Genomic DNA, 27,955 nt, shown 5'->3' with positions numbered 1-27,955 from the left:
GTCAGTATGTTATGTTTTGTTATTTTGAAGCAGCTTTTCTGTAGTTTACCTCAACAAGCACAAGCGGCTGTCACCCTGCTGCTCGGGCTCGCGGCCCTGATTTCAGCAACTATTTGCAGGTTCCCGAGCCGGTGCAAGAGTCTGTTACAGCGCGTAACTTCTACCTTCCTTCAGCGTGTCCAGAAGTCCAACTTTTTGTGTGATGGTTTGCATCTTCCTCTGCCTTTTGGGTGCGAGTGCAGGAGCCTTTGTCGGTGCAGAACGTTTCGTCGACGTTGTGGGTTTCGTCGGGGAGAAAACTTGCAACCGTAAATAGTTGCTGAAATCAGGGCCGCGAGCCCGAGCAGCAGGGTGACTGTCGCTCTTACCTCCGTGAGGTGCGGAGCAGAGCCGCTCCTTTCTCCTGCGGTCACCTTCGAGCCCTTCCCTACAGTGAGTCCTGTTTTAGTCCTAGTTCAGTTCTAGTTTAGTCCTAGTTCACTTCTGGTTTAGTCCTGGTTCAGATCTGGTTTAGTCCTGGTTTAGACCTGGTTTAGTCCTGGTTCAGTCCATATACAGCGCAAAAGTTATTTTGGTGAGAGTAACTTAAAGTAATGCAATAGTAATGTAATGCCTTACATTTTAAATGCAGTAATATTGTAATGTAACGACTTACTTTGAAATGACAGTAATAGGTAATAAATAACGCATTACAGTTTCAAAGTAACTTGCCCAACAGTGCTTGTTGAGGTAAACTACAGAAAAGCTGCTTCAAAATAACAAAACATAACATACTGACTCACATGTTACTCATGAATGGACCAAGCGCATAGCAATTTTTCTTAATTATGCACTCGTTTCAGTCTTATTATTACCAACCATGACAAACCAGAGGTGTCCCTGCTGTTGATTGTGAAAATCTGGTCATCCTAATTTTGAGCTTTATCGATGCAAAAGCATATGGGAGCTTACTGTATCATAAAAAAAATTTAAAAAAATATATATATATTTTTTTTTTAATTCAGTGACATCACAATGTGACATTTTGGGCTAAGCCCTTCTTCAGACATGAAAGGTTCAGTTCCACACCTGTTATAAACAGGCCCAGGTCTAGTCAGCTGAACCACAACAAAAACAAAACAGGTGTTCACTCTGTTTTAAAGTGGTGTATTGATTTACCACAGATAGAAGTATTTACACTGTTTGCAATGTATATACAAATAAATAAATAAAAATAATTGAATAAAAGAAAAAAAAATCATTAAATAAAAAAATCATAAAAACTAAATAAAAAACATTAAATGAAAAAACAAATTTAAAAAATGCATAAAAATAAATACATTTTTTTTGTATTATTATTTTGGTAAATCAGTGGTAAATCAATACATCACTTTAAAACAGAGTGAACACCTTTTCTGCACTAAAGATTCTATTCAACAATCTTAATCAAAAACCTTTTCTTTTATTGGCTCACATAAGTCCCATCAGCTGACTGGACCTGGGCCTATTTATAACAGGTGTGGAACTTAACTTTTCATGTCTGAAGAAGGGCTTGGCCCGAAATGTCACATCGTGGTGTCATTGAAATAAAAATTTGTGAGCTTCAAAGAACAGCAGTACAAATCTCTTTCCTTTTTTTGTACTGTTATTGTCTTTGGACCAGCACACAGTCGCAGTTTTTGTTTGGATGTGCATGTCTCTATCTACCAGTACTGCTTGCTGTATCATCTTATTCATTTAGAACCTTGAAGTACAGTGAGAACAAAATGACAAACGTATTATTTTAAGTTTTAACATGTATTTATTTATTGTCATAGAGCTGGTCATTTTTACAAACCGTTAATTTGTATAATTCATTGATAATTATGCAAAGAAGGCACCTATGCATTTGTTTAGATGCAACACAATGGATTGATTCCCATTGTGGTTTTCTATAATGGAACGATTTCAAATGGTCATTTGATCAAAATACTTCATCTGCATGTGAGTTCATGCAAAAACAATTATTTATACAAAAAATGACTAGGAATAAGGGTATTTGTGGAAAAAGGCAGATTAAACACAAGATTTCTCCTTTCTGCTGTTGTGCATATATGTTCTTACGTTCTAAATAAAAATAATTTGTCGACTAATACACATTTTGGTCGACTAAGGCAGCACAGGACTACAGCCCTATGGTTTACCAAAACAGAAGTCATATTTGAATGATATGTACAATCCTTAGAGCCACTTGGAATGTGTTAACATGAACACAGTAAAGCTTCAGCCATGCTCTGTACAGCCGAATGGTTTCTGGTGGAGTTTATGTGTCTTCCGAGATAAGAGTTTTGTGAATTTTTATATGTGTATTTAGGTTACTCTTGTGGGAAAATGCTTTATTACAAATGGAACAGCTAAATGGCTTTTCCCCCGTGTGCTGTCTCATATGGTATTTCAGACCATCAGCTTTGGCAAATTCTTTATTACAGATAGAACAGCTGAATGGTTTTTCACCTGTATGCGTTCGCCTGTGAGCGTTTAGATTACCTATTTGGGAAAATGTCTTATTGCAGATGGAACAGCTGAAAGGTTTCTCCCCTGTGTGCTGTCTCATATGGCGGTTCAGTCCAGATAAATGGGCAAATTCTTTGTTACAGATGGAACAGCTGAATGTTTTCTCACCTGTGTGCGTTCGTCTGTGAGCGTTTAGAGCACCCACCTGTGTAAATGTTTTGTTACAGATTATACAGCTGTAAGGTTTCTCTCCTGTGTGCGTTCTTACATGTAAACTAAGACTAGATTCAGTGGGAAATGTCTTATTGCAGGTTGAACAGCTGAATGTGTTCTCCCCTGTGTGCACACTCATATGGCGCTTCAGTCCGATCAGTTGGGTGTATTCTTTCTCACAGATGGGACAGCTGAATTTCTCACCAGTGTGCAGTCTCATGTGGCGATTCAGTCCACCCACTTGGTTAAACTCTCTCTTACAGAAAGAACAGCTGAATGGTTTTTCCCCTGTGTGGGTTCTTCTGTGAGCATTTAGTGAACCAATGGTGGTAAATGTTTTGTTACAGGTTGAACAGCTGTAAGGTTTCTCTCCTGTATGTGATCTTATATGTACATTTAAATCATATTTTGTTGAAAATGTCTTATTACAGATTGAACAGCTGAAAGGTCTCTCTCCTGTGTGAATTCTGATGTGTCTTTCTAAACTCTGTTTAGTCCCTTTTATTGTCTTTGCACAAAAAGGGCACTGTTGTGTCTTGCCATCAGCTCCTTCGGCTGATCCTGACTTGTCTCCATGTTTCACAGTGGCACTGGACTCTGGTGCAGACTTGTATTCAAGGGATAGACCAGAGTTTTGTGTTGCTTGGTCTTGGTTGTTGTGGTCTTCATCATCTGAACAGATGAATGGAACTTCGCAGTCTTCGTCATTGTTATTGTTATTGTTGTTGTCATTGTCATTGTCAGAGGAGTGCTCTGTGTCCCCCTCAGTCTCTGTGTGGAACTGTGGTTCTGTGCTGATGTCCTCTCCTTGTGTCTCCTCTTTGGGCTCAGATTGTTCTTCTGCCTTCACACAAACCGCAAAATACTCTGGGACACACCTGGTGATATTAAAAAAGGATCAGATAAATCTAATATGATCAGTCAATAAACATCAGTTCTATGTGGATCTTACACTGGCAGCTGCTCTTCCTCCTGTTTGACGCTTGCTTCCTCTGGCTCCTCTTTAATCTGTGACGTCTCTGGGATTTCCTGCTTCACACGTTGGTTCAGACCCTGGTTCAGACCTGGCCCAGGACTCAATGAGGACTCCACTTTCAGGCTCTTCTCTGTGTCTGTGAGAAAGAAGCCATCGAGAAAAGGTTTGGGGAGCGGCCGCTTCTTTGGGGTTGCCATTGGCACCAACAGACTGGAAAAAAATCATGATAATGAAACCATCAGCATTTAAATTAAGAATAATAAATGTAGCATTTCATAATGGAGTTTCCTAAACTGTGAAATCTAGAATGTCCCTCGTATGACTCTGCCATATCATATCATAGAGTTCCATTTCATCCCATATGGGGATTCACTTATTAATCTGGAGATGTGCAGCTCTGACCACGCAAAGGTATGCACTTCTCCCACAGGAGTGTGTGCCTACCAAGCAGAGAGAGAATAACTAGAAATCGCCACAAAATCAGAGCTTTGTGAAAGCTGTAGGTCCCTGTAGGCCAAACACAAGCTCTTAGTGACATTGTGCTCTGTGGGAAAAATGCTTTCTGGGCAAAAGGGGAATTATCACTGCAGTAACAATGAGTGGCCAGTAGTTCAACTCAAAACAGGTGAAAGCTGACAATACCCCATCAAGTTCTTTTAACAGCTCCATGTAATCAGGGCTGTCCTGAGTGATGTCATGTCAAACTGCAGGGCCTCTGGAGGCAGCATGTGCTATGTTTTTTGTCCAGAAAGCTGCAAATGTATCTAGTTCACAGTAATATTAACAAAATTAGTAGACATAAACAGTGAGAGCTGTTTAGAAGCAAAATGTTGATTTCGTGTTTAGTTCCATTTTAAGCATTTGAGTCATTCAATTCGAGTCCATGTCTTGGTATTTAGTCTCACACAGTTTTATATGTTTTATGGTTGAGTAGGGGACAAAGCACCTCTTCTACAGTAAAAAGCATCCATATCCACAGCCCCATTCACATCTATGGCACCATGCACCATTCACATCTATTGCTCCATATCGAACAAGTTTTTGTTGCGTCGCGACCAAATGAATGAACACATGTTTAAGACAGTGAACATCAAGCTGCAGATGCATGTCACTGACAACATGTTACAGACTAAACAAAAGAGGTGAATACTTCACTGAAGGACACTTGTGTGTTTGAAAGGGGACATGTCTATCTTAATGCTAAGGCTAAAGCTACATTTAAGACGCAAAAACATCAAAACAACACCACAAACTCAAGTCATCTAAATATAAAACAACGCGGGTAGTTTTTGATGAATGGTCATTTTAAATGGTTATTCAACTTATATTTTACGCTTTTTATTAAAAAACAATAGCATTAGCTTTGAGACACACTGAGCTAGCTATTTGTTAGCATCAAAGTGAAGCTAACTGCTAACTCCACTCGACTTTATGGATAAAACTTCATGGCAAACTCAAAACAACAGATACCGACCACCGAAATACGGCCGCACGTCCTCAGTTTGTCTCTCGGTATGAAGTTATATGTATAAAAGCTCCGACTGCCCGTTTATTAAAGGAGAAAACTGAGTCTTGTGATATTTACACAGAATCCATAGAAATGAACGGAACCACAACACAAGCAGACACTTCCGGGAAAATGTCCCGCCCGCTCTAGTCTCAGCCAATAGGAACACGGAGAAGTTTGTGACTGACCAATGAGAGCAGAGAAGCCGTGTCTCTGGGCTCGTGCAGTGGCTCCTGTTTCGGGACGCTCTTTGTGCTCAGCTCGGAGCTAACGCCAAAAAGGTTTAGAAAATGTCCAAAAACCAAGCGCAGACAGCGGAGATGGAGGAGAGGCGGACTGCAGCGGAGTCTGAGGAGGACCTGAGCCGCCCCAAACAGGAGGACCAGAGGACAACCGTGCTGCTCGAGGTGGCTGTTCAGACGAGTCCCTCATGGAATCCTGGGCCCGGTCTGGACCATTGTCCGAACCAGGGTCTGATCCAGGCTGTGAAGCAGGAAATCCCAGATACTTTACAGATTAAAGAGGAGCCAGAGGAAGTGAGAATAAAACAGGAGGAGAACGTGAAACAAGAGGAAGAGCAGCTGCCAGTGTAAGCTCCGCGAACACACTGTATATTATGCAAAATTCACTCTTGTGAGCGTTACCTCGTCAAAAACACACCTGAAATGTGTTTTGTTTCATTCATACATGTTTCAGAACCCTTTATTATTAGTCTGTCCACATCTCCAAAGCTCAAAATGCCCTGTCCCACCTTGTGATGTCATGTGGTAGTAGTTTTCAAGTGAACAGCTGTTTTTACCTTTATTTCAGTAGAGATTAGCAAATCCAGATCTAAAATTATCCAAATGATTCTAGTGAAGTGTGTGAAGTTTAAAAACACAGTAGAGCATTTCCTGTATGGGGTCATTCCACGTCTGTTCACCCACAAAAAATTGCAATTTGACCCTTCACATTGTCCAGTTGCAAAGAAAATTGGTGTATGGGTAAGTCATAGCCAAGAAAGACAAAATGTCAAATTTTAGCATGATCAGAGTAACGGTTGCTGAGATATCACAATTAAATTTTTTTCACTTTTTGTGTGGTCTCTGAATGCATTTACTCAGCAACTACTGGTCTGAAAAAAAAAAGAAAAGGTATCTCTGGAAAGAGAATCAAAATCTGGCAATTATTTTTGCATTTGAATACTGTTAACATGAATTACCTTTTGACCTATATTTTGACCTTAAACTGACAATAAGGGACACGCAAAATGCACGTCTATAAATCTACTACAACATATTAAAAAATCTGGAGGGGTTTTCTTTTTTTATTTTCACACAAATTTACCTAGAAGTTGACTTACCCCCATCTTAAGAATAAATAATATCCATTCAGTGTATATGGCTGACAATCAAAAGAACATTACAGGACCATCGTATTGTCCCTGTCTGCCTGACACAGATGCATGTTGACAAACTCGGTGAACAGGCAAACCTCCCTCATTTGGCTGCAGTTCATCAAGGACACGTGAGTGATGAAGATGAACACGAAGGCTCTGCTGATATCCTTCTTGTTAAACATCATATGCTGCAGCTCTGATAACCTCCCATGGACTGGTCTGGTGGAGGAGATCTCAGAAGAATTCACTGATTATAAGATAAAGTTCATGTACCCTCATGGACCAGCCAAGACCTTCTACTGGCCATCCAAAGATCATTCCTGTTGGATACCTGATTCAGACATACACTGTGTAATAAACACTCCTTTCTTAAAATCATCTTTGACAAGAAACTACAGCATTTCGCATAATGACAGAATTTCTAACCACTTTACGAACTGGCCTGCAGATAAGGAGTAAATATCCTGATTTCATGAAACGAAGACAGTTGTGAAATTTTCAGTGACTTTTGGTTCTGTGTGATTGACAATTTTTCTTAGAGTATATTAACGTGGACTCTGTGTGTATAAATGTACAGCCGTATACACTGAATGGATATTTGGCATGTCTTAAGGTGGGGGTAAGTCAAACATATATCAGAATATAGAGTGATATGGGCCCTTTTAAACTCAAAGAACTCATGTTTACTGACTTTGAAATTAAGGGGTCAGTTCTATGTCCCCACTAGGGGTGTGCAAAACTATCAAAATATTGATATATCAGATCATTTAATGTGATGATACAACATTGATATTGTGGGCTGCAGTATCAATATATTGCCTAAAGTATTTTTTGGTATGTTTTAATACAATTATTTTGTTATTACTTTTTTTATTATTTTGTTTCAGCGCTGCAGTTTTGTTGCTTGTTTAGTGGAAGGAAACTTGTTTATGTGACACATTTGACATTTTCACTGTTTTGATGATTAAAATGTTTGTGTTTCATTATTTTTTTTGTATTGAATCATATGGAATCGATTTGAAATATATCTTATCGAATCAAAAGAGCACTGTATCAAGATATGTATCGTATCATGGCCTATTGGCAACTACCCAGCCCTAGTCCCCCAGTTGTTGGAAAATTTTGGTCTCTTGGTTTAGAAATTCTTCACCAAATATGTCCTGCCGATTGAGTAGTCGATCTAACAGCTCTCAACCCTTCACTTATCTCTGTGTATCTGACTGAAAGTAAACTCACAAGAAACGCCTGCACAGGATTTTATGTAAAAATGACTATTTATGCAGAAAAAAGTACAAGGAAACCATGCATTTACTATATAACAGAGTAAACTTGTGATGAGTTTAATCAAACCTTTTTCAGATACATGTCAAATAACAAATCATCAGCTTTTTTATTCCTTTCTCTAATACAGAGTTTGGTAGACTATGACTACAGCACTACACATTAGGGCTGGGTATCATTAAGAAGTTGCTGATATGATACATACCTTGATACATGTAGGCCACAATGCAATGCATATCTCGATACAATGCAGTTTTGATTCAATATTATATATTTCAAATCGATTTCGTACGGTTCAATTAAAAAAATGGCTAAATTATGGCTGTGATACTAAAAGTGTTTAAACCTTGAACCACTTCTTAAGCAAAGTTCATATGAAACGCAAAACAGTGAAAATGTCAAACGTGTTGCAGAAATGAATTTCCTTCCACTAAACAAGCAACAAAACTGTAGCTATAACAAAATAATTGAGTAAAATACACCAAAAAAATACTCTTGGCGATATATCGATACTGCAGCCCACAATATCAATACTGTATCATCACATTAAGAGATACGATATATCAGTATTTCGATATTTTTGGACACTCCTACTAGACATTATATTAACACGATCCTGTTTTGATCATTTTCAGGTGTGTCCTGTCCGATGTTGTGAGTCTGAAGAAAGAAGAGTCCTCACCGCCTCAACAAACTGAGGAGACAGAGGAAAAGAACATTAACATCTACACTGTTCCTGCCTCTCCAGTAGCTATGAGACTTCGATCCTACAGCGACATGATAGCCACTGTGCAAGTCATCATCCCTACTCAAATTTTTACTCAAACCCCTACTCAAAATCCTGCTCAAACTTTTTCTCAAACTTCTGCTCAAGCTTCTGCTCAGACTTCTGCTCAAACTCCTGCTCAAAATCCTGCTCAAACTCCTGCTCAAACTCCTTCTCAAACTCCTGCTCAAACTCCTGCTCTCCAAAGTCCGCGAGAGAAACCGGTTTTGAGGGAAAATTCTGTGTCTTCTCTCCTGCGAAGACCTTTTGCAAAACGTTTGTCTGAGGGACAGAAGAGAGTGATAGAGCTTGGCCCGGACCAGCCAGATTTATGTCTGAAGCAGAAGAATGGAGATCGCGGCCGCACGTACGTCAGAGGATTCTCCCGTAACGCTTACGAGAAGCGGCGCTGGCTGATGGGATGCGATGTGAAGAACGCGTTTTTTTGTTTTCCGTGTTTGCTTTTTAATTGCACTGGAACCGAAACCAAGTGGACTTCTACCGGCATTAGCGACTTGAGGCATCTGTCAGAAAAGTGTAAACGCCATGAGAACTGCGTTAGCCATGTCGATAACTGTTTCAGGCTAAGCGTTTTTGGTCGTGCAAATATAGCTGTGCAATTAAACGAAGCATACAGAGATAGCATACGCAATCATAACAAAGAGGTCACTAAAAACAGACACATACTTTCACGGATTATTGACCGTATTAAGCTTTGTGGAGCATTTGAACTAGACGCGTGTGGTCAAAATGAATCGGAGTCTTCGAGTATTCCTGGTATATTTCAAAATCTTGTAGATTTCGTCTCCTCCCCTGATGCAGTTTTGAAAGAGCAACCAGATAATTCCACTGTGGTTAATGGCATGTCCAGAACCTTTCAAAACGAACTGCTGGACTGCATGCTTTCAGTTACAAGGGATGAAATTCTAAGTCAAATAAAGGACTGTGGCTTCATTTCCATACAGGTAGATGAGACCAGAGACATGTCCAACCAGTCTCACCTTGTTCTTGTGCTACGTTACGTGGACAAAACACACCAAGTCTATGAACGTTTTTATTCTTTCATCCCATTGCAAAATGCCACCGCTGAGTCCATCGCAGTAGCACTGGAGGAGCAGCTCACAACCGTCCTCCCAGAAAATCAGAAAGACAAACTCATCTCCCAGTCGTACGATGGAGCCCATGTGCTGGGGGTTCATGGGAGAATACAAAAGCAGTACCCTAACGCACACTACATCCACTGCTACACTCACCAACTCAGTTCAATCACCAGACAAGCCACCGCGTACATTCCAAAAGCCTGCGTATTCTTTTCTGACCTTGATCGATTTGAACTCTTTTTTGCCACTTCTCCTGAGTGCACCTGTGTCCTTACTGAATTGGTGCTCCAAAGGTTGCAGACGTCCGACCGCATCCGATGGGATTTTCCGGCCGTCAACACTGTGTTTGAGCATAAGCAGGACCTGATTCAGTGCTTTGAGAAGATAAAAGACTCTGAGGACTTTGACGCAGCCACAAAGCAAGAGGCAGCAGCAATGTTAATACTGCTAGAAAACCCAGATTTTATATTTTTTCTGGAACTGTTTCACCAAATTCTGCCTTTTGTGGATGCTCTAAACACTAAGCTCCAGAAGAAGGACATAGACTGCGTCTACGTCAAATCTAGCATCGATCAGTTTCAAGAGGACTTAGAAAAAATCAGGTAATTGATACTAGCTGATGTTATCAACATTCCTTGAGCGAGTGAAGCTAACTAGAGGCACTGCTTTGTCTGAAGCTCTGTCACTCAGGTTTTTAGTCTGAGCTTTGTTTTAACACAATCTGACCGCAAAGAACTGGCTTAGCTGGAACTACAACAAGTGAGCTGATTTATGCTGTTAAATAAGTCAGTCTCAATGATCACAAGATAACTCGCATTAGCCAACCGTGTTCCAGTCACTCTCACCTTTTTGTTGAAACTCAAACAAGTCCATGAACTCTCATATAGATCACAGGTGCCTGAAAATGTGTTTAAGTCAATATTGTATTTTTTTTCCTTAAGTTTTAAGACAAATGTATTTGGTAGTGTGTCCATAGACATACATACGGTACCCCCCAGTGTTCACGTGACATCGCATCATTGTGAGTCCCTATAGTTTACACCAGGGGTCTCCAGTCTTTTTCTTCTGTTGTGCTCCCTTTACAAAACGAAAATACCAGAGAGCTACTCATATTAGTGATCACAAGTAATTGAGTAAATAAAAGAGCCACGGCCTTAGATGGGGTACAATTAGATACCTATAAAATATAATCCATTTATTAGCTCACAGAGATAGGAATCAAAATGACTTCTCTAACTGCTTCAGAAAGTGGTGCCATTATTCAACCACAAAGTCGTGATTGTTGTCAGTTCAATGGATGTTTGTTGACCTTATCAGAGAAATAATGATGAGGTTCAATGTTTGTGGATAACTAGTTTGGATATTGAACCTTCCTATAAAGTTATATAGTCCCCCTGCCTTCCATCTGAAATGACGTCATCATTAAATTCCTGAACGTGACCTGTTTTCCTTTTCTGTCTTGTTATTATTCATGCTGATCTATTTACCCTATTGCCTTGGACCTTCTCAGGGACTCTGATCATTCCATTGCTGAGGAGCAGACCGGTGGAGAGCGGCCAAACAAGAGGCTTCGACTGGCTGATCCAGAGGAGAATGGCAGGGTTGGAGAAGAGGCGAGTACATGCATTTGTTCAACATATAGTGTGTTGTAAATGTCTTTAGTTGCTTTAAAAAAAACACATTATTTTTGTTTAGCCCAATAATAATTAATAAAAAATAATAAATAATTAATGCATTAGTCTTATATAATACTTTTCCAGACAAGCAGATTTTCTGAACCAACTACAGTCATAGATTATTTTACAATTTCAGCCAAAAGATCATCTAAACCAATATTTGGAAGCCGATATCTGATACCAGTATTGGATTGGTACATCTGTTTGTGGAAAATAGTAAAAACGGGCCGTTAGAGTACATATGGGCAGAGCTCATCGGCCGTCGGTTTCTCTGGATTTTAAACTATCGGTATCTGTATCGGCATCTCTAGAGTCTGAACTGTATGATTCTGTTTGACTCGATTTTCTTTTGTTGTTTTTGTTTGTTGTTTTTTTACAGCTGAATATTCAACCGCAGAAAACGTCCAAGTACCAGAGGCAGCTGGAAAAGAGTTACAGAATAAAGGTAAAGTTATATAAACACTGCTGGCTTTCAAACAACACCACAGCATTCTATAGGCCAATAATATTTAACACAACAAAAAGAATCACCATCTTATCACCAGAATGTGCAGGAAAAAGCTTCATTATAAAGTTCTCTTTTTCAATGATGTTTTCAGTTATGGTGATGCACATGACTATAAAAGTTAAAAAATGCATAGCACAATGTACTTTTTTTATTTCTAAATAACATTTCAGCGAAAAAAGCCTTCGTCAGATATTTTTCTTGCTTTGGACTGCAGTACAGAAAATGGTCACCAGCCCAGGTGCTCATATCCCCCTCCAACTCACCCAGTGATTTCAGCCCATTCTATGACAAGAAAAAACAGTTTAGATATTTACCTTAAAAAAAAAACATACTGTTAAATACAGAATTAGTTTAACCATATCACAAAAAACATCTTAGGTCAAACTACATTCAGTCCAGGAGGAGCAAGAGTCTTAAATTGGTAAATCCAGACGTGTTCTCTTTTTGACAGGAGTATTTCCAGATTCCCACCTGTAGAGGAAGCACACTACTATAACAGCTGTTTAAGTATGAAACTTATTTATTATAATATTAGAATTATAATTACTGTAATGCGGTTAAAAAAAACGCAAAAAATGAGTAATGAAGAAGAAAAAACATATACAAGTTGCACTTTGGGGGAAATTTATTTGTTAAAATTAGAGACCATGAACCGACATTTCCTGTGTAAAGTCAAGTTCTAGTAATAACAATAGAAGAGAGAACAACAGACTGTTAATGTCACATATGAACAGTTCTTCAGATAAATATAACATAAACAACAGAACAGAACAAGTTTCCAAACTCTCCATCTCACTCCAAATCACTAAATCCACTCAATTCTTCATCCTCGGTGTCACAAGTGTGAGAAACTCGTCCTCGATCTCCGGAGGTAAACAGAGCGTCACTTCCTCTTCTGTGTCGCTGTCGTCAGACTCAGCATCAGTTCCAGTTAGAATTATTCGGGTCTTTCTGAATCCCAACAGGATGGTTTCAGTTTCACTGAAGTCCAGGCTTTGTCCATCCATCCAGTGACTTCAGGAAAGTTTCATGGTGCATCCTCCTGATGTCACAAGTTTCTGTCTCACTCCAAACTTTCTTTCTGCTGCTAGATTACCGTTTTCAGCTGCAGATTTCACGACTCACAGTTTGTAATCTGTAAAATATGATTTTGTTTTTGGGGACATTGGTGTTCAGTTTTCTCAGTCGTCTTTATAAGTTTGTTTAAATGTTAAATTTTCAGTGGTGCAGAATAGGGACGGCCATTCGATTAAATTTTTTTAATCGATCGTTGGCAGAATTATCAATCAATTATCGATTAATCATTAATGTTTTTATATTAAAATTATCATCATTATTATTACTATGCACTACTAATCTGCATAAATAAATTCAACTTTGCTACATATAAACTGTAACGACTCTAGAGCCACATCAGCCTTTTTGACATTAGAATGTGTTTAATGCAGATTTGTGCAACTCTTATAGAAACAAAACTTAAAACCACATGACTAATTTGCATAAACTAAGCGAAAAAAAAAAAAAAAAACAGTTCTTGTGCACTGATACGGCATGACTCAGGTGAATACAGGTTAGTGTGACCATATTTGCGTTTGTCAAAACCAGGACACCGTACAGGGGGTGGGAGGTGGGAGGTGGGGCCTCGTCATCGACATTGAGCTTCTCTCACCTGGCAAAGCTTTTTCATGTTTTCTGTGTCCTGGTGAGCTTTTTCCCACTGGACACCAAAACATATATGCCTGTTTTGTACACTGTGCACATGGCCTCCCACTTGTCCAGAATGGAAAGCGTGGAATTTCTTGTACAAGTCATCATTAAATACGCATTGGCGCTTCGGCACGTTGCAGACTGACCGACTGTTTGTGTCTCGCTCCTTCTGAGTCACAGAGAGCTACATGTTCGGACCCCCGTTTGGTCACCCTATGCTACACAAAGCAGCTTACATTCGGTTTGTCGATTAAAATGAACGTAATCGATTCAATTCTTAATGATCAATTATCGATTAATCGACTAATCATGCCCATCCCTAGTACAGAAGTAATGGTGCAATCGACTGACATGATACAGACAGGACAGACTCTTTCTGGAGGAGACATGTGCAGTAGAGTGAAGTGACAGTGGTACAGGAGGAACAGGAGCAGCAGATACTCACACACAAGACTAGAACCTCTCGAGGCTGTCAGGGTGAAAATTTTAACAACAAAATAATATTATAGCAGTAATTCAGTTTTTCATATTAAACAAAAAAAAAGTGCTACCCCTGTAGTTTAGATCAGGGCAAAAACTGTTCTGAAATGTGATTCTTGTCACTTTATGTTAGTCTTTTTGTCAGTTTTTCTGGACATGTTTAAATGATTATCTTTGAACCAGTGTCCTATTATTGAAACTAAACTACTTAAAATTAAAATCATATTATTTTCATTCAGGCTTTAAATTAGAATGTTTCACAATGTCTTTAATGGAGTATTTTTCTGTTTGTTTTAGATTTGTGACTCCATTATAAAGCACACCACACAGCGCTTTTCCTTCACGTCCCACCTCATCGCCACGACCCTGCTTCAGTCGGACAGGTTTGAAGAACACCACAGATCTCTACCGGAGCAGGCTCTGAACTCCATCTTAAAGGCCTTCCCCACCCTCAACGCCACCAGACTGAAGATCGAGCTCGGTGTCATCTACAGCAAAGAGGAGCTGAGAGAGTGCAGAGGAGCCATGGACCTCCTGCACGTCTTCACCCAGAACGATTTATTAGACGTTTTTCCGGAAACTGTCGAACTGTTGAAAATGGTGATCACGATGCCCATGACCACTGCGGAGGCGGAGAGGCGCTGCTCCGCTTTGAAAAGGGTCAAATCGTTCCTCACAAACTCCACCAACCAGGACGGACTGAACGCGCTGGCGATGCTGTCCGTGGAAAACCAGCTGATAACCGACATGTGGGATTTTAATCACAGGGTCATTGAGAAATTCGCTGCGCAGAAGGACAGAAGTGAAAAGTTCATGTACAAGTAGAGCGGAGATTACTCAAATTTTGAAATATTAAAGAATCTTTACCTGATTTATTTTTATTCTTAGATGCTGTTCATCATGCATTGTGTGGTGAAATCTGCTAAATAAAAAAACAATGGGCCCTTTCCACGCTGTCACCTGGTTAGTTCTGGTTCTCTAAAAATGGGCAGATTCCCACTTCCCGTTTCATTCATTCTCTGAGATTTTAGCCAAGTCTTCAGTAGCTCAGTTGGTGGAGCGTTTCTTGACTTATCTGAAAGGTTGGAGGTTTGAATCCCACTCTCGACGTAAACATCGTAACATCATTGGTTGAGGGGTCAGATCCACACGTTGGCTGGTGTGATATCAGTTCTCACAGATGAATGGTGTGGAGTCCTTGGGCAAGACACTTACCGTATTTTCCGGGCTATTAGACGCACTCTTAATCCTCTAACCACATCAAAAAACGACTGCGCGCCCCGCAATCCAGAGCACGAAGATACACGAATCCACTCAGGTGTCCCAGCTTGACTTCAGTGAACTACAAAGCCGCACCACCCACAGAACACACAAACACACACAGAGCAGACAGCGACCGCACAGCGAAACACACCCACAGACACACTCATCACTCCACGCCGACGAGGAACGGAACGGAAGAACGAACCGAAAAGCGAGTGCAATGTGCCACTTCTAGACACGACTGAACAACTGAGTCACTGCGAACACACCGACAATCCGTTGGTCCCAGACACACCCTCCCTACACGCCACAACTGAACAAAGCCCAGAGTCACCGTGAACACCACAAACAAACAAAACCACTCACCCATCACACTGTTGGGTTTCCTTTAAAGTCCAGTGTGGTTTATTTGTGAAAAAAGTTTGAAAATAGACCATTTAATGACAGTGCGTTTTATAATCCAGAGCGTCTAATAACCCGGAAAATACAGTAATCCACCTCGCCCACCTTCCTTGTTGTGAAGCACTTTGAAGGTTGAAAAGGCCAGTATAAAAATCTGACTATTTACCAAGTCTCGTTAATATAAATGGGTCAGAGGTGAGATGTTTTCTCTTGTGAATTAGTTAAACATTTCCTCACACTTTTTCATTTATGTTTCATCATTTTTCATTGTAGATTCTCACTAAAGGTATCAAAACTGTGGAAAAATGTAGAAATAGCCACCCTTTGAGGAACTGAAGATAAAATTAAAGTAATATTTAGTTATTTTATCAAAACTCCGCTAAATTCTCATAGAAAATTAACAGAGCGTCCTTTTTGAGAGAACCGAAACTCTCCAGACAGCTGAAAAGGGCCCATTGAAAATAAAGTGTAATCTATTCATTTAACGTAGCACTTTCTTGGGTAATAATTAAATCTAACTAAAGTTCAAACTAAAACTCGTGACTCAGAAAACAGGACCAGGCCCTTAAATATTGTTTATAAAGAGATTTTGTTTTATATAATTGAAATACACTAACAGTTGACATGGACATGTTGACAATAAAACTTTATACACATTTGGAACTGTTTGATTTAAATAAAAACTGTCCTTGTGCTCAGTCTCCCCAACACCTGCTCACAGGTCACATGATCTCCTGCCCTGCATGAAGTCACAGTTCTTCATATTGGAAAAAATGAGGGTAGCACCATAAGGCGTGTAGCAAAGCACCACTGGCATTTTCACCTAGAGATGGTATATCGGTTATCGGTAATATCAAAGGATGTCCACAGATATCAGCCTAATATTGCAAATGTAGTCGATATTTGGCACAGATCTTTTTTCCAGTTTTGTGTCCATGTGTCAGTCCCAGCTTGTCCTCAGTACATCAGATGTGTCTTTCTGAACAAACAAAATATGATTTTATATCCCAGATAAATACATTGCGATTTTTATAAGTTAATTTGTGAACTTCACTCTAACTTAGCACAAATTACTACCATAGAATAGATTTTAAAAGCTTAATGTCAGTATCGGCAAATATTGGTTATCGCCACAGCAGCAAGACAAATATTGGATATTTTATCAGCTCAAATAATCCATATAGGACTGTCCCTATTTCTATAAAGATCATTTCTGCTAATATCCATTTCATGGAGTCTTGAAGGGGTCTAATAAAGACTTTTGTATAAAATAAATAAACTCAAGGTTTCTCTGACAAACCCCCATGTGGCATCTTCATATGTACAACTGAGATCTCTCTCCCAGAATGTTTTAAAAGCACAGAATCAGGTAACATTTATATTTTAAATATCATAAACATGGCCTATCTCTGTCCCTAGATATGGGGTAAACATGTTCAAATGAAATACAGCTTTTATTGACAACAATAAATCAGAGTTAGAATTGTTCATTACAAAAACATTGGACATAACGAGTTGTTTGTTATGATTTTGTGTTTTTTGTTTGGATGTTTATCCAATCAGAAAGCAGAATGAGCATTATTTGGGTTGCCATTTTCAATGCTGAAATTCAATTAGTTTAAACCTAAAATGCCCTCTCCTAAACCCTAGCACCTGCAGTCAATTCTGAGTCAGAGCTAATGCAGCCTCTGCAGCTCAGGGAGGGAATTCTGGAGATTCTGAGCCTTCACATGAAGCCTGTCCATACACTGAGAATGAGACAAACATGACTCCCCCAGATCTCTTAAACTTTCTCTCATTTTTAGACATTTCAAAAGTTTTTACCTTTCCGTAAACACTGAGCCCAATATCTCATCTGTTCACCTCTTTGGGTTGTAGTGTTATTGTTCCTCTCATTCTACTCTTTGAGATGCTCAGTCTAGTGTCGTCTCAGATCAGATTTATTTATGGATTGTTCTATGTCGATTTAGATTACACTTTCGGGCAAATGTTTTATTACAGATTGAACAGCTGAAGGGTTTCTCCCCCGTGTGCAGCACCATATGGCGTTTCAGTGCAAAGGGCTGGGGGAATTCTTTCTTACATATGGAACAGCTGAATGGTTTTTCACCTGTATGCGTTCTGCTGTGAGCGTTTAAAGTACCCAGGTGGGAAAATGTTTTGTTACAAGTTGAACAGCTGTAAGGTTTCTCTCCTGTGTGCTTTCTTGTATGTGAAAGTAGATTAGATTTACAGGAAAATGTCTTATTACAGGTTGAACAACTGAATGGTTTTTCGCCTGTATGTGTTTTTCTATGAGTATTCAGAGACCCAATGTATGAAAATGTTTTGTCACAGTCTGAACAGCTGTAAGGTCTCTCTCCAGTGTGTGATCGTTCATGTGCACATAGATCAGACTTTGTGGAAAATGCATTATTGCAGGTTGTACAGCTGTAAGGTTTCTCTCCTGTGTGCGTTCTTATATGAACATGTAGATTAAACTTGGTGGAAAAAGTTTTATCACAGGTTGAACAGCTGAATGGTTTCTCCCCAGTGTGCTGATTCATGTGGCGTTTCAGTCCAGTGACTTCACTAAATTCTTTCTTACAGATGGAACAGCTGAATGGTTTTTCACCTGTGTGTGTTCTTTTGTGAGCTTTCAGAGCACCCACCTGCGTAAATGTTTTGTTACAGTCTGAGCAGCTGTAAGGTTTCTCTCCTGTGTGCGTTCTTATATGAACACGGAGCTGAGACTTGGTGGTAAATGTCTTATTGCAGGTTGGACAGCTGTAAGGTCTCTCTCCTGTGTGGATTCTAATGTGTCTAAGTAAACTCTGTTTCGTCCCTTTTATTCCCTTTTTACAAAAAGGGCATTGGTGTGTCTTGCTTTCAGCTCCTTCGGCTGTTCCTGACTTGTCTCCATTGTTCACAGTGGCATTGGTCTCTGGAGCAGACTTGTGTTTGGAGGATAGACCTGAGTTTTGTGTTGCTGGGCCTTGGTTATTGTGGTCTTCACTATCTGAACAGCTGAATGGAGCTCTCCAGTCTTCATCATTGTCATTGTCAGAGGAGTGTTCTGTGTCCCCCTCAGTCTCTGTGTGTAACTGTGGTTCTGTGCTGATGTCCACTCCTTTTGTCTCCTCTTTGGGCTCAGTTTGTTCTTCTGACTTCACAGAAACTGTGAAATACTCTGGGACACACCTGAAAACATTAAAACAGGATCAGGTAAATCTTTGGGACCACATTTCAAGTCCTACAAGTCTTTACACAAGACAAAAGTCCTGGTCACAGATAAAGAACAGGAGATGGACATTTTTCACTGAAAAGTATCAATTGTTGAGGAAGGTTTTCTAAACCCCTTTTTTTTTTCTTTTTTTTTTTTTTTGAGGAGAAACATAAAGTCATCTTAAGTCACAGGGCTCAAGTCCAAGTCGAGTCCTGAGTCTTGTTTGCTTAAGGAGTTGGTCCCTGTTTGACCCCAGGAGGGTTTGGAATCTGACCATAGAATGTGAAAAACCTTGGCCCAGACTTGGTAACATACAGCTGCTCATTTGTATCACGAGTCTCCCAAATGCAGAAGACATCTCCCCAAAACTCTGTATCATTCAGAAAAAAAACAAAAAAACTTTTTTTTTTTACCTGAAATAAACTTCCTTACCTTCAATAGAAATGTTAATGTTAGGTCTGCATCACAATGCAACATGACGTTATTAAGGCTATAGTGGTATTTTTATTTTAATGTGTAATAAAAAGTCCTGCCTATGATCTTTTGGGTCAGTTCAGCAGGAGGCCTGAGGGTCACTAATAACTGATCTGAGGGGCCGCCTCTGGCCCCTGAGCCAAGTTTGGACACCTCAGCTTTAAATGGCGGAGCTTACACTGGCAGCGGCTCTTCCTCCTGTTTCACGCCCTGTTCCTCTGGCTCCTCTTTAATCTGTAAAGTATCTGGGATTTCCTGCTTCACAGCCTGGATCAGACCCTGGTTCGGACAATGGTCCAGACCGGGCCCAGGATTCCATGAGGGACTCGTCTGAACACCCGCCTGGAGCAGCACGGTTGTCCTCTGGTCCTCCTGTTTGGGGCGGCTCAGGTCCTCCTCAGACTCCGCTGCAGTCCGCCTCTCCTCCATCTCCGCTGTCTGCGCTTGGTTTTTGGACATTTTCTAAACCTTTTTGGCGTTAGCTCCGAGCTGAGCACAAAGAGCGTCCCGAAACAGGAGCCACTGCACGAGCCCAGAGACACGGCTTCTCTGCTCTCATTGGTCAGTCACAAACTTCTCCGTGCTCCCATTGGCTGAGAGTGGAGTGGGCGGGATATGTTTCCGGAAGTGTCTGCTTGTGTTGTGATTGTGTTACAGATCCATGTTGTTACGAGTTCGTCTCACTTTTCTCCTTTTATAAAAGGACCTGGAGTTTTATAGATTTAATTTCACACGGAGAGACAAAGTGAGGACGTGCGTGTTCCGGAGGACGGTACGTGCGCTTCTGTGTTCGCTTCTTTTGGACATAAGTGCTGGAGTTAGCTCCGTTAGCTCCACTTTGTGAACAAAGAACAGGTCAGAGATCGTAAATAGTTTTAAAGGTGCGCCACATTCACCTGGTAATTGATGAATTTCGTTTTTCCAAAAGCCTGGAATAATCACACGAGAAGAGAACGCATGGTCATACTCATATCCACGTCATTTAGAGTCTCTTTTATGTTTTATTGTCTGATTTGAGAAAAAGAGAATTTACCTGTTTCTAAACCAGAGCTCCAGCTTTTACGAGGGGACTTGGACTGGATTTAGATGTGAAAATATCTGAAATGAAATGGTATTTGAACAAAGATGTTTTTACATATTTAACCATTTATGAGACTTCTAGATGCCAATCTCCCTAAAACAAACATGTCAGTGTTCTGCTCTGAAACTTGCTCTGAAACACATGTATGTGAGTTCGAGGGCACTTGGGCTGTGAGACAAATCTTATGGGGCACTCTGGACAAAAAGTTTGGAAACACAAACTGTCCATTTGTTTCTTAAAGAATAACATCTGGTGCTCCTGCTGCAGAAGTGGAAAGTACTCTGTTACATTTACATACTTTTACTCTGCTTGAGTTTTCTATTGTACAGTGTAGCAGTACTCTTACTCGAGTAAATGTTTTCATTACTCATCCAACTGAGTAAGTTTACAAGTGACAAAAAATAAAGGTATGTTTGTAACTAGAGTTCTATGAATCCCTGAATCCAGGGAGGGGGGGTGAAACGTTTCACCATGTCTATGGTGACACAATGCCCGTGTTGACAAACACAACCTGAGACAAAATACTAGTTTGTCTGTGATAATATGAGTGTTCATTGTGCTGTTTAGGAGTTAGATTTTCAGCACAGGGACTTGTTTAACAGCACAAATCATCTCACCTGTAGCTCCAGCTGAGTCACTTATTTAGGGTGAGATTGTGTTTAAGAGTGAGACAGAGCGATGCCTCCAGTTAGCTCTCCAGTAATTACCACAATAACAAGACCCAGCCCACAGTCTTAACAGCCCACACTGAATTTAATAATGTGAATGTCCAATATCATGAAGTGCAGTCCAGTGGGGCAGCTAAAGAGAAGTAAATATGAGTACATGTGCCTCTACATAGGCCTGTTCATACATACATTTGTGTTTTTCTCAGATTTTTGTGTTTAAAGTGAGACTAAACAACTAAACTCCTCCCACTTAAAGACTAGAACAGACCTGGAGGACTGAAGGAACGTGGCTCCATTTGAACTGGGTTAAATGTGCTGAGGAAGTTCTTTTCCTTCTCACTGCCATGACGAGGACTGTCTGAACTGTTCAGTGAAGTGAGGAAGGAGTAAGGAAAGGAGACATTATCTGTCCTTTCATAGCCCCTTTAGCATAGGAAGCTCGGTAGGTTCCTAACCAGCGGTAAGGACCAAGGAGGTATCCCACAGTCCACTGCACAGATCAAACCAAACCTTTCCAAATACTATTGGACCAGTTACTCACTACAGCACTTTATGAATTTAAATCTTCTGCTTAAACTCAACTTTACAACAGATAAACCATAATCACTCTAGAACCACATCAACCCGTTTGACATTATAATGTGTTTAATTCAGCTTTGACACATTTGTTTACGTTTTACAAAAACTATACTTAAAACCTCATGGTTCATTTGCATAAACTGATCGCTCTGATAAAAACAGCTCTTTCCTTGTGCGCTGATGCAGTTCAGCTTCTATCAGACTAAAGAACACGACTCAGTGGAATATGAGTGTTCTCTCTGTGACAGAGGATGTGCTGATGATGGTGAGTCTGTTCTCTGTGTGTGTCACATTAGAGATGGTTCATGTTCATGTTCACTTCTCAGAGATCGTTGTGTGCAGGTCGTACGAGTGCAGGTCTTTATTTATGTCCACTACTGTTGTGATGAAAAGACTGAAAAGTTGAAATAATTATCATTAGACCATTGTCCGTTTTCTGGGAGTTGTAGTTTGGACTAGGGATGGGCATTTGATGAAATTTTCTTAATCGATCGTCAGAAGAATTAACGATCGATTATCGATTAATCATTAACGTTTTTATATTAAAATTATCATCATTATTATTACTATCTGCACTACTAATCTGCATAAATAAATTAAAATTTACGACATATAAACCGTAACGACTCTAGAGCCACATCAGCCCGTTTGACATTATAATGTGTTTAATTCAGTTTTGCTCAACTCTCACAGAAACGAAACTTAAAACTGCATCACTAATTTGCATAAACTAAGCGAAGATTTAAAAAAAAAACAGCTCTTGTGTCGCTGATGCCGTCAATTTCTGTCAGATTAAAAGACATGACTCAGTGGAATACAAGTTAGTGTGACCATATTTGCGTTTGTTAAAACCAGGACAGCGTACGGGGGGAGGGAGGTGGGGACTCGTCATCGACATTGCGCGACTCTCACCTGGCAAAACTTTTTCCCACTGGACACCGAAACATATGTGCTGCTTTGTACACTGTGCACATGGACTCACACTTGTCCCGAACGCAACGGAAAGCGTAGAATTTCTTGTACAAGTCATAGATAAATACGCATTTGTGCTTCGGTACGTTGCAGACTGACCGACTGTTTGTGTCTCGTTCCTTCTGATGCAGAGACACATGTACAGACCCCTGTTTGGTCACACTACACACAGCAACCTACATTCGGTTTGTCTATGAAAATTAACGTAATCGATGAAATTCTTAATGATCAATTATCGATTAATCGACTAATCATGCCCATCCCTAGTTTGGACTGGTGGTTTGGAGAATCCATCCTTCTCCTTGGTGTAGTTGACCTCACGTAGCTCTCAGAGGTCAATGATAAGAACAATGAAGGAGGTATTTTTGCCCAATTTCAGATGTAGTCAGAGTGAGGGTGGAGGAGGGACAGGCTCTGGAGGACTGTGTGACATTTCAAACCACCCCTCCTGTAATCAGACCAGTCCTGTGTGATGTCACCAACTACTGTAAATTACCACTGAAGGCAGCACAAACTTTTCCACACAAAAAAACACACAGTCATGAAAGTCATGAAGTTAGATTTATGTGTACAAATATAACAATAACAATCATATATATTTATTTCCAGTCTGTAGGTGTCCATGGCCTCCCCAAAGAAGAGGATACTGCGTGAAGTGGAGTCCTCATCGAGTCCTGGGCCAGGTCTGAACCAAGGTCTGAACCAACGTGTGAAGCAGGAAATCCCAGAGACGTCACAGGTTAAAGAGGAGCCAGAGGAGCCAGAGGAGCCGAGCGTCAAACAGGAGGAAGAGCCACTGCCAGTGTAAGTGCCGCCATTTAAACTCATAGGGTCTCATTTCTGAATCTTTTATGTTGCACAAGCTCAGAAAAAAGTGCTCTGGTTATGGGGGTGATGAGGGTGAGGGGGGTGAGGGGGGTGATGTTGGTGTTGAGTCCACAGTGATGACCAGGCTCAGGGCTGTGACAGAGGTCCATATGGAGGCACTGGGGCTGGGACGGACTGAGGTTCACTGCAGCCTGGAGAAAGTCTGTTAGACCCAATAGACACATGTTCTATAACACTCCTCATAAATGTGAATATAGTAATATTTTTATAGGAAATAATTAAAGAAAATACATAACTTACAATCATGGAGGAATTAGAAATTTTAATTGCATTATCAGAGTAATAATATTCTTAAACAACAGAATTTTTGTTCTTATGAGTGCTTCTGACTTGTTCTTCCAGAAGAATATTTTCAGTGATGAAAACATTTTGTGAATGGTAAAAGTGTTGGCTTGAAGTACAAATGTTTTTATATGAACACTTCATGAATGAGCCTCATAGTTTAGTAACTGATCATATTGGATTGACCTGATCCTGTTTTAATGTTTCCAGGTATGTCCCAGAGTATTTTACTGTGATTGTGAAGACAGAAGAACAAACTGAGCCCAAAGAGGAGACACAAGGAGAGGACATCAGCACAGAATCACATTTCCACACAGAGACTGAGGGGGACACAGAGCACTCCTCTGACAATGACAACGACAATAACAATGACAAGGATGAAGACTGGAGAGCTCCATTCAGCTGTTCAGATGAAGACCACACCAACAAAGACCAAGCAACACAAAACTCAGGTCTATCCTCCAAACATAAGTCTGCACCAGAGACCAGTGCCACTGTGAACAATGGAGACAAGTCAGGAACAGCTGAAGGAGCTAAAGGGACACATCAGTGCCCTTTTTGTGCAAAGATGATTAAAGGAACTAAACAGAATTTACAAAGACACGTTAGAATTCACACAGGAGAGAGACCTTTCAGCTGTTCAATCTGTAATAAGACCTTTTGTCATCAGGGTAATCTAATTTCTCACAAAAGAACACATTCTGGTGAAAAACCTTTCAGCTGTCCAACCTGTAACAAAACATTTTTAAAGAAATCTGATTTAACTGTACATATAAGAACACACACAGGAGAGAGACCTTACAGCTGTTCAGACTGTGACAAAACATTTTCCCATGTTGGTTCTCTAATTGCTCACAGAAGAACACACACGGGCGAAAAACCATTCAGCTGCTCAGTCTGTCAGAAAGAATTCCCCAACCTCACAGGACTGAACTGCCATATGAGACTGCACACTGGTGAAAAACCTTTCAGCTGTTCAACCTGCAATAAGACATTTACCACCAACTCTCAGCTGCGTGCACACACAAGAATGCACACAGGAGAAAAACCTTACAGCTGTTCAGTCTGTAACAAAACCTTTTCCCAGACAAGTTCTCTAAACGTTCACAAAAGAACACATTCAGGCGAAAAAACATTCAGCTGTTCCATCTGCGAGAGAGAGTTTACCCAGTCCTCTTCGCTGAAACGCCACATGGTGCTGCACACGGGGGAGAAACCATTCAGTTGTTCCATCTGTAATAAGGCATTTTCACAGAAGAGTAACTTAAATCAACATAAAGAAATCCACAAGTCTCTTATCTCAGAGGACATGTGAACAGGATTGGAACAAGAACGCAAATATCGTGACATTGTATCGTCAAACTCTCACAATAATATCGAGGGCTGGCACTATGTCTCAAATGATTGTGTCAGCCAACGATCTAAAAGCAGACGTATTGTGCTTGTGTGTGCTCTATAGTTATAATCTATGACACCTGTGGATCACCGTGTTATAATTTGAACATTTGAAATCTCAGTATATTCATCTAAAATAACTTGTTAAAAGAAACATGTCCACTGAGTTCCGTGTTCTAAAACTGCAGTGCCCAGTGGGAGCTGACGTCTATGGAAGATCATTTGTTTCATCAGATTTTGAATTTGAATTTGATGCTGTTGAATTTCTCACTTTGAATTTTTAAACGCTGAAATAAACATTTTAATAATTTGTGCTACGAATTTTAGTTGCTGAAATTTTTAGGGTACATTTAAAATTTTCAAGCCCAGAGTTCAGAGTATAAAATTCGCAGTGAAAAAAATATCTGAAGTGATCCAATCAAATTTAGTAACAAACAGGAAATGGTGCAGAGACGAGTTTTTGATAAGTGTAAACTCCGCCCACAGATGAGAACGGCCAGTAGGAAACAGCCTCTGTCCTCCTCACTCACAGGATCAATGCTTCTTGACTTGACTTCAACTTGGATCTTTGTTGTGAAATTTTTCACTGCAAATTTTACACTCTGAATTTTGACTGTTGAATTTGAGGAAATGAAAATATCTATGCTAAATATTGAAAAGGTGTTTTTTTTTTCCTTTTTTTTTTTTTATTTGAAAAAATATTGAAAAAGTGTACTTAAAATTGCAACAAGTAAATACATTTTTGAATAAAAATAATTCAAACATCTTTTTTCAGAGTAAAAAATTCAAAGTGAGAACAAATGATCTTCCATAGACGTTGCTGTAAACGTCATTACAACAAGGAGTTGAGGCTCTTATGGATATCTGCGGATCAACAAGTGAGCAGCTGATTTTTTTTGTCCCAAAATGACAGTAATGATTTTCATCCATAGTCTTGCCAAGGCATTTGAAAAGAAAAAGAAGCACACTTACAATTAATTGTGTTAATATCTTTAAAATGAGATGCACATGATGATGTGGATATTGTTACATCCCTTCACATGAACACAAACCATTCAGCTGTTTAAATGACTAAACATGTATTATTTTTATTTAGAATATAAAGAATTTTATGCTCAAGAGAAAGGAGGAGTGGATCCTGTGTTGAATCTTTTTACAAATAAATACACCTTTTCCTGGTCATTTTCAGTATAAATATTTGTTTTTGCATGAACTCACATGCAGTTGTATTTTAAGTTCAGTAACATGACCAGATCATAAAGACAAGAGATCATGAGGGCTTTTGCCATGCCCCCTTAAGGTGATTTTTAAAATTTGATGACAGCCCAAGTAACCCGAGCGTTGTGTTGTATCTAAACCAATGCACATGTGCCTTCTCTGTGTCATTATTCATGAGTTATCAAAAAGAAACAGTCTGTAAAAGTGACCAGCTCTGTGACAATAAAAACATGTTAAACTCAAATGAGCTGTTATTTTGCTCACATTAGTGTCACAATACTACAATTTCAAACTCAGCACTGATTCTGATACATGATGATAATAATAATAATAAAATGTAATTTTCATTTGTGTGTGTGTGTGTGTGTTTAGTTTGTTTTTGTTATTTATTTCACATGGGCACTAGATAGTGACAGTAAACTTCTGCAGAGTTCAGGCTGTTTTCCATCTACAGCCTCTTTAGAATATTCTAACATGGTTACGGTGCAATTTATTGACTAAAAGGCTGTCATCTAAAGACTCACAGGAGATCTCACACCATTCAGCTGTTCCACCTGCAATAAACAATGTTCCCATGTGAGAAATACCATATGGGACTGCACACACCATTCAGCTGTTCAACCTGCAACAAAACATTTTGCCACAAGAGAAATCTAAGATGACGTCTCTCTCTGTGTTCCCCTTTCTCTGTCTCTCTCTCCTCTTTGTGTCTCTCTCTCTCTTTCTCTCTCTTTGCGTGTGTGTCTCTCTCTTTCTCTATATCTCTCTCTGTCTCTCTCTCTCTCCTTCTTTCTGTGTATCTCTCTCTGTTTCTCTGTGTGTGTCTCTCTTTCTGTGTGTGTGTCTCTCTCTGTCCCCTTTCTTTCTCTTTCATTCTTGCTCCCTTTCTCTCTCTCTCTCTCTCTCTCTCTCTCTCTCTGTCACTCTTTCTGTCTCTCTCTCTCTCTCTCTCTGTCTCTCTCTCTCTCTCTCTCTCTCTGTCACTCTTTCTGTCTCTCTCTCTCTCTCTCTGTCCCTCTTCCTCTCTCTCTCTCTCTATGCCCCTCTTTCTTTCTCCCTCCTCTCTCTTTTTCTCTGTCTCTCTCTGTCCCTCTCTCTCTCTGTGTCTCTCTTTTGGTGTGTGTGTCTCTTTCTGTGTCCCTCTTTCTCTCTCTCTATGTCCCCTTTTCTTTCTCTTTCATTCTTGCTCCCTTTCTCTCTCTCTGTCACTCTTTCTGTGTGTCTCTCTCTCTCTCTCTGTCCTTCTTCCTCTCTCTCTTTCTCTCTGTGTATCTCTCTCTCTTTCTGTGTGTGTGTCCCTCTCTCTCTGTCCCTTTTTCTCTCTGTCTCCCTCTATGTTCCCCTTTCTCTGACTCTCTCTCCTTCTCTCTGTGCATCACTCTCTCTTTCTGTGTTTGTGTATGTCTCTCTCTCTGTCCCTCTTTTTTGTCTCTATATCTCTGTGTCTCTCTTTCTGTTCTCTCT

The 27,955-nt window shown here is 40.0% G+C and overlaps 3 protein-coding genes across 5 annotated transcripts; 2 read left to right on the top strand and 1 right to left on the bottom strand.

Annotated features, from left to right (window-relative positions):
- Positions 1 to 1,614: 1,614 nt before the first annotated feature.
- On the bottom strand, positions 1,615 to 19,867 carry LOC110154521 (uncharacterized). Its single transcript, XM_055162467.1, has 11 exons — positions 19,587 to 19,867; positions 17,674 to 18,909; positions 14,613 to 14,799; positions 14,474 to 14,552; positions 9,913 to 10,067; positions 9,631 to 9,780; positions 8,679 to 8,875; positions 6,642 to 6,765; positions 5,482 to 5,651; positions 3,638 to 3,871; positions 1,615 to 3,563 (listed from the first exon to the last, which is right to left on the bottom strand). The coding sequence occupies exons 1-11, from the start codon at positions 19,865 to 19,867 to the stop codon at positions 2,282 to 2,284; spliced, it is 4,095 nt and encodes a 1,364-aa protein (XP_055018442.1). The 3' UTR covers positions 1,615 to 2,281.
- Positions 5,386 to 16,423, top strand: LOC129411625 (52 kDa repressor of the inhibitor of the protein kinase-like). 2 transcript variants are annotated; one of them, XM_055162995.1, is made up of 6 exons: positions 5,386 to 5,757; positions 8,463 to 10,295; positions 11,204 to 11,306; positions 11,749 to 11,814; positions 12,329 to 12,384; positions 14,362 to 14,492. In XM_055162995.1, exons 1-5 carry the CDS (start codon positions 5,459 to 5,461, stop codon positions 12,371 to 12,373), a joined length of 2,346 nt encoding a protein of 781 aa, XP_055018970.1. In that variant the 5' UTR covers positions 5,386 to 5,458; the 3' UTR covers positions 12,374 to 12,384; positions 14,362 to 14,492. The 2 variants fall into 2 exon arrangements, with proteins under 2 accessions (XP_055018970.1, XP_055018969.1); XM_055162994.1 differs by lacking the exon at positions 12,329 to 12,384 and having other exon boundaries at positions 14,362 to 16,423.
- Positions 19,837 to 26,455, top strand: LOC110154522 (gastrula zinc finger protein XlCGF57.1-like). 2 transcript variants are annotated; one of them, XM_055163003.1, is made up of 3 exons: positions 19,837 to 19,969; positions 23,318 to 23,512; positions 24,089 to 26,455. In XM_055163003.1, exons 2-3 carry the CDS (start codon positions 23,331 to 23,333, stop codon positions 25,191 to 25,193), a joined length of 1,287 nt encoding a protein of 428 aa, XP_055018978.1. In that variant the 5' UTR covers positions 19,837 to 19,969; positions 23,318 to 23,330; the 3' UTR covers positions 25,194 to 26,455. The 2 variants fall into 2 exon arrangements, with proteins under 2 accessions (XP_055018978.1, XP_055018977.1); XM_055163002.1 differs by lacking the exon at positions 19,837 to 19,969 and adding an exon at positions 20,023 to 20,180.
- The last annotated feature ends 1,500 nt before the right edge of the window (positions 26,456 to 27,955 follow it).

The sequence above is a fragment of the Boleophthalmus pectinirostris genome, unplaced genomic scaffold, assembly GCF_026225935.1.
Source record: "Boleophthalmus pectinirostris isolate CB_2022bp ecotype Guang Dong unplaced genomic scaffold, ASM2622593v1 HiC_scaffold_5, whole genome shotgun sequence".
NCBI lineage: Eukaryota > Metazoa > Chordata > Actinopteri > Gobiiformes > Gobiidae > Boleophthalmus > Boleophthalmus pectinirostris.
This window is presented reverse-complemented; position numbering and strand designations above follow the sequence as displayed.